Below are 12,777 nucleotides of genomic sequence, written 5' to 3' on the forward strand. Positions count from 1 at the left end.
AGTATGGAAAACCAGTAGACCATTCAGGTATGACCTAAATCAAATCCCTTATGATTATACAGTGGAAGTGAGAAATAGATTTAAGGGCCTAGATATGATAGATAGAGTGCCTGATGAACTATGGAATGAGGTTTGTGACATTGTACAGGAGACAGGGATCAAGACCATTCCCATAAAAAAGAAATGCAAAAAAGCAAAATGGCTGTCTGGGGAGGCCTTACAAATAGCTGTGAAAAGAAGAGAAGCGAAAAGTAAAGGAGAAAAGGAAAGATATAAACATCTGAATGAGGAGTTCCAAAGAATAGCAAGAAGAGATAAGAAAGCCTTCTTCAGCAATCAATGCAAAGAAATAGAGGAAAACAACAGAATGGGGAAGACTAGGGATCTCTTCAAGAAAATCAGAGATACCAAAGGAACATTTCATGCAAAGATGGGCTCAATAAAGGAGAGAAATGGTATGGACCTAACAGAAGCAGAAGATATTAAGAAGAGATGGCAAGAATACACAGAAGAACTGTACAAAAAAGATCTTCACGACCCAGATAATCACGATGGTGTGATCACTCACCTAGAGCCAGACATCCTGGAATGTGAAGTCAAGTGGGCCTTAGAGAGCATCACTACGAACAAAGCTAGTGGAGGTGATGGAATTCCAGTTGAGCTATTTCAAATCCTGAAAGATGATGCTGTGAAAGTGCTTCACTCTATGCCAGCAAATTTGGAAAACTCAGCAGTGGCCACAGGACTGGAAAAGGTCAGTTTTCATTCCAATCCCAAACAAAGGCAATGCCAAAGAATGCTCAAACTACCGCACAATTGCACTCATCTCACACGCTAGTAAAGTAATGCTCAAAATTCTCCAAGCCAGGCTTCAGCAATATGTGAACCGTGAACTTCCTGATGTTCAAGCTGGTTTTAGAAAAGGCAGAGAAACCAGAGATCAAATTGCCAACATCTGCTGGATCATGGAAAAAGCAAGAGAGTTCCAGAAAAACATCTATTTCTGCTTTATTGACTATGCCAAAGCCTTTGACTGTGTGGATCACAATGAACTGTGGAAAATTCTGAAAGAGATGGGAATACCAGACCACCTGATCTTCCTCTTGAGAAATTTGTATGCAGGTCAGGAAGCAACAGTTAGAACTGGACATGGAACAACAGACTGGTTCCAAATAGGAAAAGGAGTTCATCAAGGCTGTATATTGTCACCCTGTTTATTTAACTTATATGCAGAGTGCATCATGAGAAACGCTGGACTGGAAGAAATACAAACTGGAATCAAGATTGCTGGGAGATATCTCAATAACCTCAGATATGCAGATGACACCACTCTTATGGCAGAAAGTGAAGAGGAACTCAAAAGCCTCTTGATGAAAGTGAAAGTGGAGAGTGAAAAAGTTGGCTTAAAGCTCAACATTCAGAAAATGAAGGTCATGGCAACCGGTCCCATCACTTCATGGGAAATAGATGGGGAAACAGTGGAAACAGTGTCAGACTTTATTTTTCTGGGCTCCAAAATCACTTCAGATGGTGATTGCAGCCATGAAATTAAAAGACGCTTACTCCTTGGAAGGAAAGTTACGACCAACCTAGATAGCATATTCAAAAGCAGAGACATTACTTTGCCAACAAAGGTCCATCTAGTCAAGGCTATGGTTTTTCCAGTGGTCATGTGTGGATGTGAGAGTTGGACTGTGAAGAAGGCTGAGCGCCAAAGAATTGATGCTTTTGAACTGTGGTGTTGGAGAAGACTCTTGAGAGTTCCTTGGACTGCAAGGAGATCCAACCAGTCCATTCTGAAGGAGATCAGTCCTGGGTGTTCATTGGAAGGACTGATGCTAAAGCTGAAACTCCAGTACTTTGGCCACCTCATGCGAAGAGTTGACTCATTGGAAAAGACTCTGATGCTGGGAGGGATTGGGGGCAGGAGGAGAAGGGAATGACAGAGGATGAGATAGCTGGATGGCATCACTGACTCGATGGACGTGAGTCTGGGTGAACTCCGGGAGTTGGTGATGGACAGGGAGGCCTGGCATGCTGCGATTCATGGGGTCGCAAATCGTCGGACACGACTGAGTGACTGATCTGATCTTGGTTATTTAAATTTAAAAGGACTAGAATTCCATGGTGGTCCAGTGGTTAGGACTAAGTGTTTTCTAAGTGTTTGCTTGAGGCCCAGGTTCAATCTCTGGTCTGGGAACTAAGATCCCACAAGTCACGCAGCAAAAGAGAAAATTAAATAATAAACAAATAAATACATGTAAAAGGATTGCTTTGATCTTAATATGGGCTCTAAGAAATGGAACAAGGATTTAAACAAAAAACAAACCAAAAAAAAAAAAAAAAAAAAAAGGAGAGAGAGAGAAGCAGATGTTAGTGGATCCCACCCCCAGCTCTGGCCCCAGTAGAGTAACTAGGTGCCAGCAGCAGGATTATTCTTATCGGGAATTTGGAAGCACAAGGTTATCAGAGCCTGATGCCATCAAATATTTAAACTATCCAACTCCCTTCTCACACACTCTCAAAGCAGCATAAATTGGCTTCCTATGCACATTTTCTACAGGAGAAGAATTTGCTGGACATGGCAATGTGAGCATTCTGGCCCCCTTGGCAGTTCCATTTTTCATCGTATATTAATAAATTGCTGTGTTTTTTTTCTCAAATAGCGGGCTAAGAGCTGAGCTAGTATTATCAATCTCCCCCCACACACCCCCAGCCCCACCCAATATATGGGCTCTCTCTTAGCACTGTTAAAGTCAAGTTTATGAGCTTGTGCCATGATGAATTCAGCAAGGTAAACGTCACCTCTGAGGCCACTTGGCAGCTGGCTAGCCAGTCTACCCTGATGACACTCCTGTCTCTTCAAGCACATTTCCTTCAGACTCCTGTGCTTCCTAGCCACACTCATCCCAGCCAACTCTCTGTTTCTTTATCTTTCATTCTGTCTTTTCCTCTATGACTATCTCTCTCTTCCTACCTCACACCTAACCTTCCTTTACCCTTTCATTTTTTCTTTCTGTTTTTTTACTTTAATTAACCATGGAGTTGAATCATAAAATATACTAGAAAAATGTGCCAAGCCCTGAGCTGGGCCATGCATGTAAAATGTATTTTGACCTCACAATAAGTCTGAAAGTGTTTTTAATCCCTATTTCACAGGGAAAGTAGAGGCACATAAAAGCTAAGCACTTGTGTTTGATAATTTAAAGTTTTACTGCTTAATTTTCAAAGTCAATAAATTTAGTGCATTATATTCTCTTTGTCTTAGACAATAAAATTTAAACATTATGTTTGCCTGGGTGTCCTAAGAATTCACCTTTAGGTATGTTTATTTCTGGTCCCATCACTTCATGGGGAATAGATGGGGAAACAGTGGAAACAGTGGCTGATTTTATTTTGGGGGGCTCCAAAATCACTGCAGATGGTGATTGCAGCCATGAAATTAAAAGATGCTTACTCCTTGGAAGGAAAGTTATGACCAACCTAGATAGCATATTCAAAAGCAGAGACATTACTTTGCCAACAAAGGTCTGTCTAGTCAAGGCTATGGTTTTTCCAGTAGTCATGTATGGATGTGAGAGTTGGACTATAAAGAAAGCTGAGCACTGAAGAATTGATGCTTTTGAACTGTGGTGTTGGAGAAGTCTCTTGAGAGTCCCTTGAACAGCAAGGAGATCCAACCAGTCCATTCTAAAGGAGATCAGTCCTGGGTGTTCATTGGAAGGACTGATGCTGAAGCTGAAGCTCCAATACTTTGGCCACCTGATGCGAAGAGCTGACTTATTTGAAAAGACCTGATGTTGGGAAAGGTTGAGGGCAGGGGGAGAAGAGGATGACAGAGGATGAGATGGTTGGATGGCATCACCAACTCAATGGACATGAGTTTGGGTAGGCTCCTGGAGTTGGTGATGGACAGGGAGGCCTGGTGTGCTGCAGTTCATGGGGTCACAAAGAGTCAGAGATGACTGAGCGACTGAATTGAACTGATTTCTTTCTTAGGCTGGAGAGTGGGAGATGGAACAGAAGAGGAAAGAGACAAACTGGAAATGTTTCCTTGAGCAGTAGGGGCCCCCACTGCTTTTTGCACCTTCCCTGTCCTTTTTCTTGAGAGCAGGGCTTGACCCTGACGTCTCTGGAGCAATCTTGGTCCTCTTCATGATGGAGATGATCTTCTCTGTTTAGTCAGGACAAATGTACTTTCTGCATCTGTGTAAAAGGAAGAGATAAAAATTTCAGCCCCTAGATATGTAACTTTCAACCACTTGGAGGTGAAGGTTGCAGGGAAGTTGGATCTGCTCCCTGGAAGACCACTTCTCTATATTTGGATGTTGAATTAAACTTCTCAGCTCCACCATGTATTCTCTCAGCATCCTGGAGACAGTGAGGTAGAAGTAGAGAGAAGCATCCTTGCCATCATTACCTCAGATGGGATTTGAGAGGAGTAGCAGAGAAAACTGCTTCTTGAGAAATCTGTATGCAGGTCAGAAAGCAACAGTTATAACTGGACATGGAACAACAGACTGGTTCCAAATAGGAAAAGGAGTACGTCAAGACTGTATATTGTCACCCTGCTAATTTAACTTATATGCAGAGTACATCATGAGAAACGCTGGAATGGAAGAAACACAAACTGGAATCAAGATTGCTGGGAGAAATCTCAATAACCTCAGATATGCAGATGACACCACCCTTATGGCAGAAAGTGAAGAGGAACTCAAAAGCCTCTTGATGAAGGTGAAAGTGGAGAGTGAAAAAGTTGGCTTAAAGTTCAACATTCAGAAAACGATCATGGCATCCGGTCCCATCACTTCATGGGAAATAGATGGGGAAACAGTGTCAGACTTTATTTTGGGGGGCTCCAAAATCACTGCAGATGGTGACTGCAGCCATGAAATTAAAAGACGCTTACTCCTTGGAAGGAAAGTTACGACCAACCTAGATAGCATATTCAAAAGCAGAGACATTACTTTGCCAACAAAGGTCTGTCTAGTCAAGGCTATGGTTTTTCCAGTGGTCATGTATGGATGTGAGAGTTGGACTGTGAAGAAGGCTGAGCGCTGAAAAATTGATGCTTTTGAACTGTGGTGTTGGAAAAGACGTTTGAGAGTCCCTTGGATTACAAGGAGATCCAACCAGTTCATTTCTGAAGGAGATCAGCCCTGGGATTTCTTTGGAAGGAATGATGCTCAAGCTGAAACTCCAGTACTTTGGCCACCTCATGTGAAGAGTTGACTCATTGAAAAAGACTCTGATGCTTGGAGGGATTGGGGGCAGGAGGAGAAGGGGACGACAGAGGTTGAGATGGTTGGATGGCATCACTGACTCGATGGAAGTGAATCTCAGTGAACTCCTGGAGTTGGTGATGGACAAGGAGGCCTGGCATGCTGCAATTCATGGGGTCGCAAAGAGTCGGACACGACTGAGTGACTGAACTGAACTGAACTGGAAGGGTTCCAGGACCCTCCACTCTTATTCCAGGGAGTAAGGCTGATTGTCTTCTGGAGACTTGAATATTCGGATCTTGGTTATAGGCTGAAAGGGCAGGCAGAGAGACTTGGGCTGAGAATCAGTGCAGCAGCAGAAAAGTCCCAGGTCCAGTTGAAAATAGAGGGCCCTGACCCTGGTAGGTTCAGCACCATGGAAAGAAACAAGACTGCCATTAACCCATGGTCTCATAATTAAGTACAATGGACAGAACCCCCTGAAGAGCCGCCTCCTCCCACCCCCACCCCGCCAACGGCGCGCAGGATTGCTGTTCTATGGAGGGATCTAACCTGGTTCCTGGTTGACTGCCTCTAGCACTTAAAGCTCACAGTAAACCACAGTTCAGTTTCCATCTGAAGCCCTCCTGAATTTCTTTACTGAGGTGTCTATTCCACAGCGTCCTGGTGAGAGTGGAGTCACCTTAGAGCGACTCTTATTAAGATCCAGCTGATTTGCATATATCTGCATACACAGGGGGCTTCTCCGTTCTGCTTTTATTATAGATGAATTGTTCAGATGAAGAAAGACAAGGTGTATCTCACTTCTTCTTTTCCTCTTCTTTCCCTTATTCCTAAGGTCTTGATCTGGTGATTTCCCCGAGAAGCCTGCAGGAGTGTGTGATAGGAGAGGTGGGAAACAGACTCCAGACAACCAGGGATTTGTTGGGTCATTCTATGTGGTTTTCCTCGGATAATTTCCTCTATCTTCTTGACTTCTGAATGATCCTTGTGAGGATCACAGGAGGCTGCATTTTGTTTTAGCACATGGGGTCAGAACCTCTGGGTTGAAGTCCCTGGAGTTCAGGGAACAAGCCGTGGCTGGAGCCTTAGAGACTGCAAAAAGGATGGGACCCCGTTTTGAAGAGAGGGATGAGGAGTGGTTGAGTGAGGACTCATTTTGAAATGAAAGGAGTCCTGGGTCTCTAAGCAGCTTCTAAAAATACCATCTCCCAGCGCTGGGGAAAGGGGGAGGGGAAAATCGAGCGTGTAGAGAATAAAGATGGGAAGGAGGTGGGGGTGTAAGAGCCCTTCTTCAGGTAGATCTGATTTCAGAGCCTCCGCCTGCATCCAAGGGCCGGCAGGGATGCCACACCTCCGTATGCTTCCTCAGCGAGCTTCGGTCTTCTTCGGTCTCCGAGCCTCAGCCTCTCCTGATGACCTTTCTTTGTACGGGCTAAGGAACTCAATTCCTCCCAGCCTCTCTTCCTACTGTTGCTGTCCAGCAAGTATGTCTGTGAGTAAGCTTGTACACATACCACACACATACACACACGAAGTGACACATGAAAGTGGCTTGTAAATGACCAATGCTCTATGATGTCAGAAATTTTCATTCCGTTTGGTGCTCATGGAGGTCTGGACTGTGCAGAGACAGGGCGATTCACTCAGGTATTCTCAGCACAGAACATGGCACCCGGTGAGTGTTGGCTGAAGGGTGTGGAGTACATATATACAAAATGCACAGACATCCAGGCCATGCAGGACTCACATTCATTCTCAAGGCTTCTCTGGCTAATATAGCCTCCAAAGGAGAGGGGTTAGGCCCCCAAGAAAAGAGCTCTGAAAAGCCACAGGGTGGGTGGAGCTTTCTCTGCTCACGTTCAGCCCAGACGGTGGCGCTCAGTAGCCGCCTCCCTCATCCTGGAGGGCTCCAGCCCTTCCCACCATCAACGCCTTAAACCCTCAGCCAGCACATAAATGACCTTCATAAGACAGAGGTCGTGCTCCACGTTTCCTTTCGACTCCTTCAGGGCTGGGCGAACTCTGTGAGGATTACTCCTCCTCTCTCGCTGATGCCTGGGAGTCTGGCCGCTGCTTTCCTCGCGAGTCCCCGAGGTGGGCGGAGAGCGTTTATAAAGAGGGGAACTCCAGGCTCTGAGCAGACTGGGGAAAGGGGTGGTCGCGGAGAGGGCTGCCTGTGTCCTGGCTGCAGAAGCAAGAACCTGGGGAACCACTCATTCATGAAAAATCTATCAACCGCCCATCCCGGCGTCCACATGGTTCCCCAGCCTCGGAAGAGCTGCTGGTAGGGTGGCACTGTGTCTTCCACTTTACTCTCCTTTCTCGTGCAGCTCTCGGGGTCGTGCTTGGCGTCTTCCTCCCCGGTGTGTGTGTGTGTGTGTGTGTGTGTGAGAGAGAGAGAGAGAGAGAGAGAGAGAGAGAGAGAGAGAGAGATGAAGGCGGGGAGAAAGGGGGCGGGGTGGAGCCACGAAATACCAAAAGCTGCAGATACAAGAAGAAGACAAGGGCTAGAAGATAGAGGAGCTTCCCAGAGCTTCGGGTCGGGACACCAGTCTTCAAAACCTCCTGCAAGTCCTGGGTACTAGGGGTCTTCCAGGTTAGCTCAGAGGCCGTAAGTGTCGCTGCCTCGCCGCGGTTTGCTCCTCCTTAAGCCACGCCCACATTGCCTGTTTCTCAGGAATGTGAGGCTAAGGTTCAGCGCTCTGGGCCACCTACGGCAGGTCATCCCTCTCCCCATGAACCGAACCGGGTCTCAGTGCTGCCCCACCCCCCATGGTTTGGAGACTGGCGGGACCCCTTCCTTCTCCCCCTCCAATTTGCTGTTCCGCCCCTGGCCTATGAAACTCCACCTCTCCACCTTCTCCTAGCGGGGATTGGTGGACTTCCCGCGGTGGTACATAGGGATTGGTGCCCATGGATGATGGTCACCGGCGAGATCCCGCCCCACAGCCAGCGCTAGGGTCTGGGGGCACTGCTCAGCGGTGCTGGGGCTGGCGCGGCTTGAGCCGCCGCCGCACTGACAGCTCGGTCTGCGGACCATGGAGACCGGCGCCGGCCCACATCCGCTGCGCCTGTTCATCTGCCTGATGCCGCTGTGTCTCGCCTTGCTTTTGGGGCCGGGGAGGCCAGGGACCGCAGAGGAAGGTGAGGAGACTGGTGGCTGTTTTGGAGGCTTGGATGCCAAAAGATAGGAAGCTGAAGAACCGGGGTGCTTGAGGAAGGAGTCATACGAAGAGACTGGAGTCTGTATTGGGGTTTGAAGCAAGCGGACAGCGAGAAGCAAAGAACTGGAGAGAGAGGAAAAGGTGGCTAAGCAACGAAGAAGAGAGGAGCACTGGGGAGTTCGGGGGCTGGAGACCTGGGAGGCTGGGGAAGAAAGAGACCAGGAACCGTGGGAGCCAGAGGCGACGGTTTAGGGGCCGGTGAGACGGACAGGCTGAGCAATTGGAGGTGGAAGGTGTGGGGGCAGGGAGATGCGGAGGTGAAATCTGAGTATAAGGAGATGGGATGGAGCCGAAACAGTGGGGAGTCTAGGGGACCACTGCGTGGCAAACAGAAGGTAGAGCGCTGGTGGGGCGACGAGGGCGGGCGGTCTGGTGGCGAATGTGGGTGAGAGGGCGTGGGGTGGGGGATTGGGGGAAAGAGTCTGGGAGCTGTCCGACGTGCTGACCAGGGAGCTGTCCGCAGTGCTGAATTTGGAGTGTAGACTAACCAGCTCAATCTGCGTTGCCGGGTTCGGTGGTGCTCGCTGTACCAGAGACTGCGTTTTGCTTCTGACCCTGAATTTGAGGGAGCTGTACACTCAGTTAAATCCAGAGGCGTAATATCCAGTTGCAGGAGCTGGAGGAGCTGGGATCTGAGGCGTTGGCCTCGGGGTTGTTCTGGGCGCTAGATCTCTGATGTTTTCCAATATGCAATTCCGATGTGCTGTCGGTTACACCGAAATTAGGAAGCTGTCAGTGGCCCTCCCCATTGTCGCTGACACCTCTGGGGCCAACCCCTTTAAAGGGCTCACCTTGGAGCCACACCCCCTTGCTTAAGCTCCAGATGAGTAATCTTCAAAGATTTGGGGATGGCCTGGGCTTCTGGCTCTGAGCTGCTGCTGTGCTGTTCTAACCAGTGTTTCTCTGGAATCCATACTGACAGCAGAATTCAGACTGCAGGTCAGATGCCTCATGGGGGAAGAAAGTGACCACATGCAGCTCTGGTTTAGAAGGGGTCATGGCTTTATATATTAAAGGAATCCTGATAATCTTTCAAAAGCAGTGGAGATGACAGCCCCTGGGAAAGGGGCTGGCTGAGGAAGTAAAGATTTTTACTTCTTTCGCTGCTGGCAGGGTCTCTCTACTTCGTTTTCCCCACAGGCCCTGGGAGTCAAACTAAAAAGTTCAAGTCTCCCCTATCCCTGGTGACCCCAGACCTCAGAAGAACCCATGAGTATGAGTGAATTCAGGAATGTGTACAAGAATTCTCGGATATGATCACTTTCTCCCTCTTCTTGACACTCAGTTATAATTTGGGAGATCTGGGAAGGTGGGGGGGGTCACTGATCCCCCCATTTTAGAGCCAATCTTAGAGCACATGTCATGGATTCCATGCAAGGCTGAATAATGACTCTCCAAATATTTCCATACCCGAATCCCCAAAACCTGTGAATATTATCATAAATGGCAATAGACATTGCAGGTATGGCTAAGGGTCTTGAGATGGAGAGGTTACACTGGATTATATGGGTGACCCGATTACAATCACAACGGGCCTTATAAGAGAGCCACAGAAGTCAGAGCTAGAGAAGGAAACAGGCTGGAATGATGTGTTTTGAAGATGGAGGAGGGGGCCACAAGCCAAGGAATCCAGGTGGCCACTAGAAGCTGAAGGAGGCAAGGAAATGGATTCTCCCATTTGAGCCTCCAGAAGGGACCAGTCTTTCCAACACCCTGACTTTAGACCAGTGAAACTGATTTTCAACTTCTGATCTCCAGAACTGTAATATAATAAAGTTTTGTTGTTTTAAGCCACTAAATTTGTGGTAATTTGTTGCAGCAGTCACAGAAAACTAATACAGGCTCCTTCCCTAATCATTGTGGCTACCTTTCTTTAGACTAGACCTACTCATGCCTTCTCATGGGGATATATGAAGTGGGAAAAACTTGTCTGTATCCTTCACCACATTCTCTGTTTTCTCAGTCAGCAAATTTCAAGTGAACTCACCAAAGGTTCTCACCCCCCCACCCCGAACTTTCTGATATTTCTGTTCTTCCCTCTCTCTAGTCATCCTTTTGGATTCCAAAGCTTCCCAAGCTGAGCTGGGCTGGACTGCACTGCCAAGTAATGGGGTAAGTGCAAACCTTTCCCTCTCTGTCCCAAGGAGCTCCTGGTGGTCCAGGACTCAGCCCCTTTATCTCCCCGCGGCTATATCAGATCAAAATGCTCCAGAGAGCATGTAGTCTCCAGCAGCCCTGGCTTCAAGCCAGAGTGGCCTATTAGAAAATGTTGACTCTTCAGTTAGACCGCAAAAAAAAAAAAAAAAAAAAAAAAAAAAAAAACAACTGATAAGAGAACTGGGTGTGTCTAGGAACAGACAGCATCTGGATGGAACCAATGCTGGATGGTGCCTTGCACCCAGTAGGTCCACTAAGCAATGTTGTTGATTGATGGATTGACAGGATAAGCAAGACTTGGGATCCTAAAAGGGGCTTGGAAACTTGGGGTAATGGGGGGAGATGTGATGGTGTGACAGCAGCTTAGTGTTGTGGAAAGAGCACGGGGTGGAGAGCAAGGAGACTTCCTACTTCTGCTATAAGAGGAAGTGTCTATCCACTCAAGTCACCCCTCTCTGGAGCCTGTTTTCCCTGTCAACTGGACCTAAGTTGTCTCCAAGGTTTCTCCCAGCTCTGCGTTTTATAATTTCAGGGGTGTGTATGGGGAAGGAGGGGAGAAGAGAATGCAAAATGATGGGGAATGGGGACTTCAGCCCCAGTCAATGCCAGGGCTCTACCTCTTGGGGGCGCCTTGGCTCTGAGCCGCCCACATGTTTGTTCTCTTCCCCAGTGGGAGGAGATCAGCGGCGTGGACGAGCACGACCGTCCCATTCGCACATACCAGGTGTGCAACGTGCTGGAGCCCAACCAGGACAACTGGCTGCAGACTGGCTGGATCAGCCGCGGCCGCGGGCAGCGCATCTTCGTGGAGCTGCAGTTCACACTGCGTGACTGCAGCAGCATCCCTGGAGCCGCGGGCACCTGCAAGGAGACTTTCAATGTCTACTACCTGGAAACCGAGGCCGATTTGGGCCGCGGGCGTACCCGCCCGGGTGGCAGCCGGCCCCGTAAGATCGACACAATCGCGGCAGACGAGAGCTTCACTCAGGGCGACCTGGGTGAGCGCAAGATGAAGCTGAATACAGAGGTGCGCGAGATCGGTCCGCTCAGCCGGCGGGGCTTCCACCTGGCCTTCCAGGACGTGGGCGCTTGCGTGGCTCTAGTCTCTGTGCGAGTCTACTACAAGCAGTGCCGCGCCACGGTGCGGGGCCTGGCGGCGTTCCCAGCCACCGCAGCCGAGAGCGCCTTCTCCACGCTGGTGGAGGTGACCGGAACGTGCGTGGCACACTCAGAAGGGGAGCCCGGCAGCCCCCCGCGCATGCACTGTGGCGCCGATGGCGAGTGGCTGGTGCCCGTGGGCCGGTGCAGCTGCAGTGCGGGATTCCAAGAACGCGGTGACATCTGTGAAGGTATCCAGCGCCCTGGGGGGGGTGGTGTGGGAGTGTAGCCCGCAGGTGGCAGTTGGGAGAGAGTGTGTCCTAGATGAAAGAGGCAGGAGGGGGAGTGGGGAAGTCGTGGGGTATGGAGCTGGGAGTCCTGACTTTTTGTGGTGCTCCCAGTGGGTGCAGCCAGGACCAGTGAGTGAAGTTATTGAGAGATGGATTTGACTCCATACAAGGGGTCATCAGGGACCTGTATTTCAGGCACCATGATAAACACCTCACACAGACCTTCTTATTTATTCACAGCAATAAAAACATCTTTATCCCTGTTTTGCAGATAAGGAAACAGGCTCACAGAGATTAACACCTCACTTGCAGTTAAGAAACAGGGAACTGAGTTTTAAATCCAGATTTGCCCAACTCTCAGGTTCTTTCTACTACACCATGCTACCTCCCCTGTGCATAGGAAAGAACTCTACAATAGCCCAGCTCTATTAGCTAGAGGCTGCTGGGATTGGTTACATTAGAGGGGGTGAGCTCCCTGTCACCAACAATATACAAGTCAGAGGCCAGCAGGAGGATTCTTGAGCTGGAGAGAGAGATTGGGAAATTGCACTAGGTCACTACTAAGATCCCACTCAACTCTCTGAACTAGAGTCACTATGCTCCCGGGGGAGAGCCTTCATGTTGGGGGGTCTGTTAGACTCTCTGGTCTGTGGGGGCACCAGGAACAGGTCTCTCCTTCTCTATCTGTAGCTCTGAGGACTGAGGGTATGAATGGGGTGTGGACCATGTGCACTTAATGAAGAAAGACCAAGTGATGCTTTTCCTAAGCCAGGTCCTTCTCTT

General features: G+C 48.7%; 2 protein-coding genes across 2 annotated transcripts in view; one reads left to right on the forward strand and one right to left on the reverse strand.

Moving 5' to 3' along the window:
- The window catches only part of UTP11 (UTP11 small subunit processome component), a 250,829-nt gene that overhangs the window by 203,037 nt on the left and 35,015 nt on the right, over window positions 1–12,777 (reverse strand). The window lies entirely within an intron of this gene.
- Window positions 8,169–12,777, forward strand: part of EPHA10 (EPH receptor A10) — a 41,217-nt gene continuing 36,608 nt past the window's right edge. Inside the window, exons 1-3 of the mRNA XM_055586348.1 lie at window positions 8,169–8,369; window positions 10,497–10,561; window positions 11,277–11,955. Coding sequence (XP_055442323.1) covers window positions 8,264–8,369; window positions 10,497–10,561; window positions 11,277–11,955 — 850 coding nt within the window. The 5' untranslated portion in view covers window positions 8,169–8,263. The remainder of the gene's footprint in view (window positions 8,370–10,496; window positions 10,562–11,276; window positions 11,956–12,777) is intronic.

This window comes from Bubalus kerabau, chromosome 6 (genome assembly GCF_029407905.1).
Source record: "Bubalus kerabau isolate K-KA32 ecotype Philippines breed swamp buffalo chromosome 6, PCC_UOA_SB_1v2, whole genome shotgun sequence".
Lineage (NCBI taxonomy): Eukaryota > Metazoa > Chordata > Mammalia > Artiodactyla > Bovidae > Bubalus > Bubalus kerabau.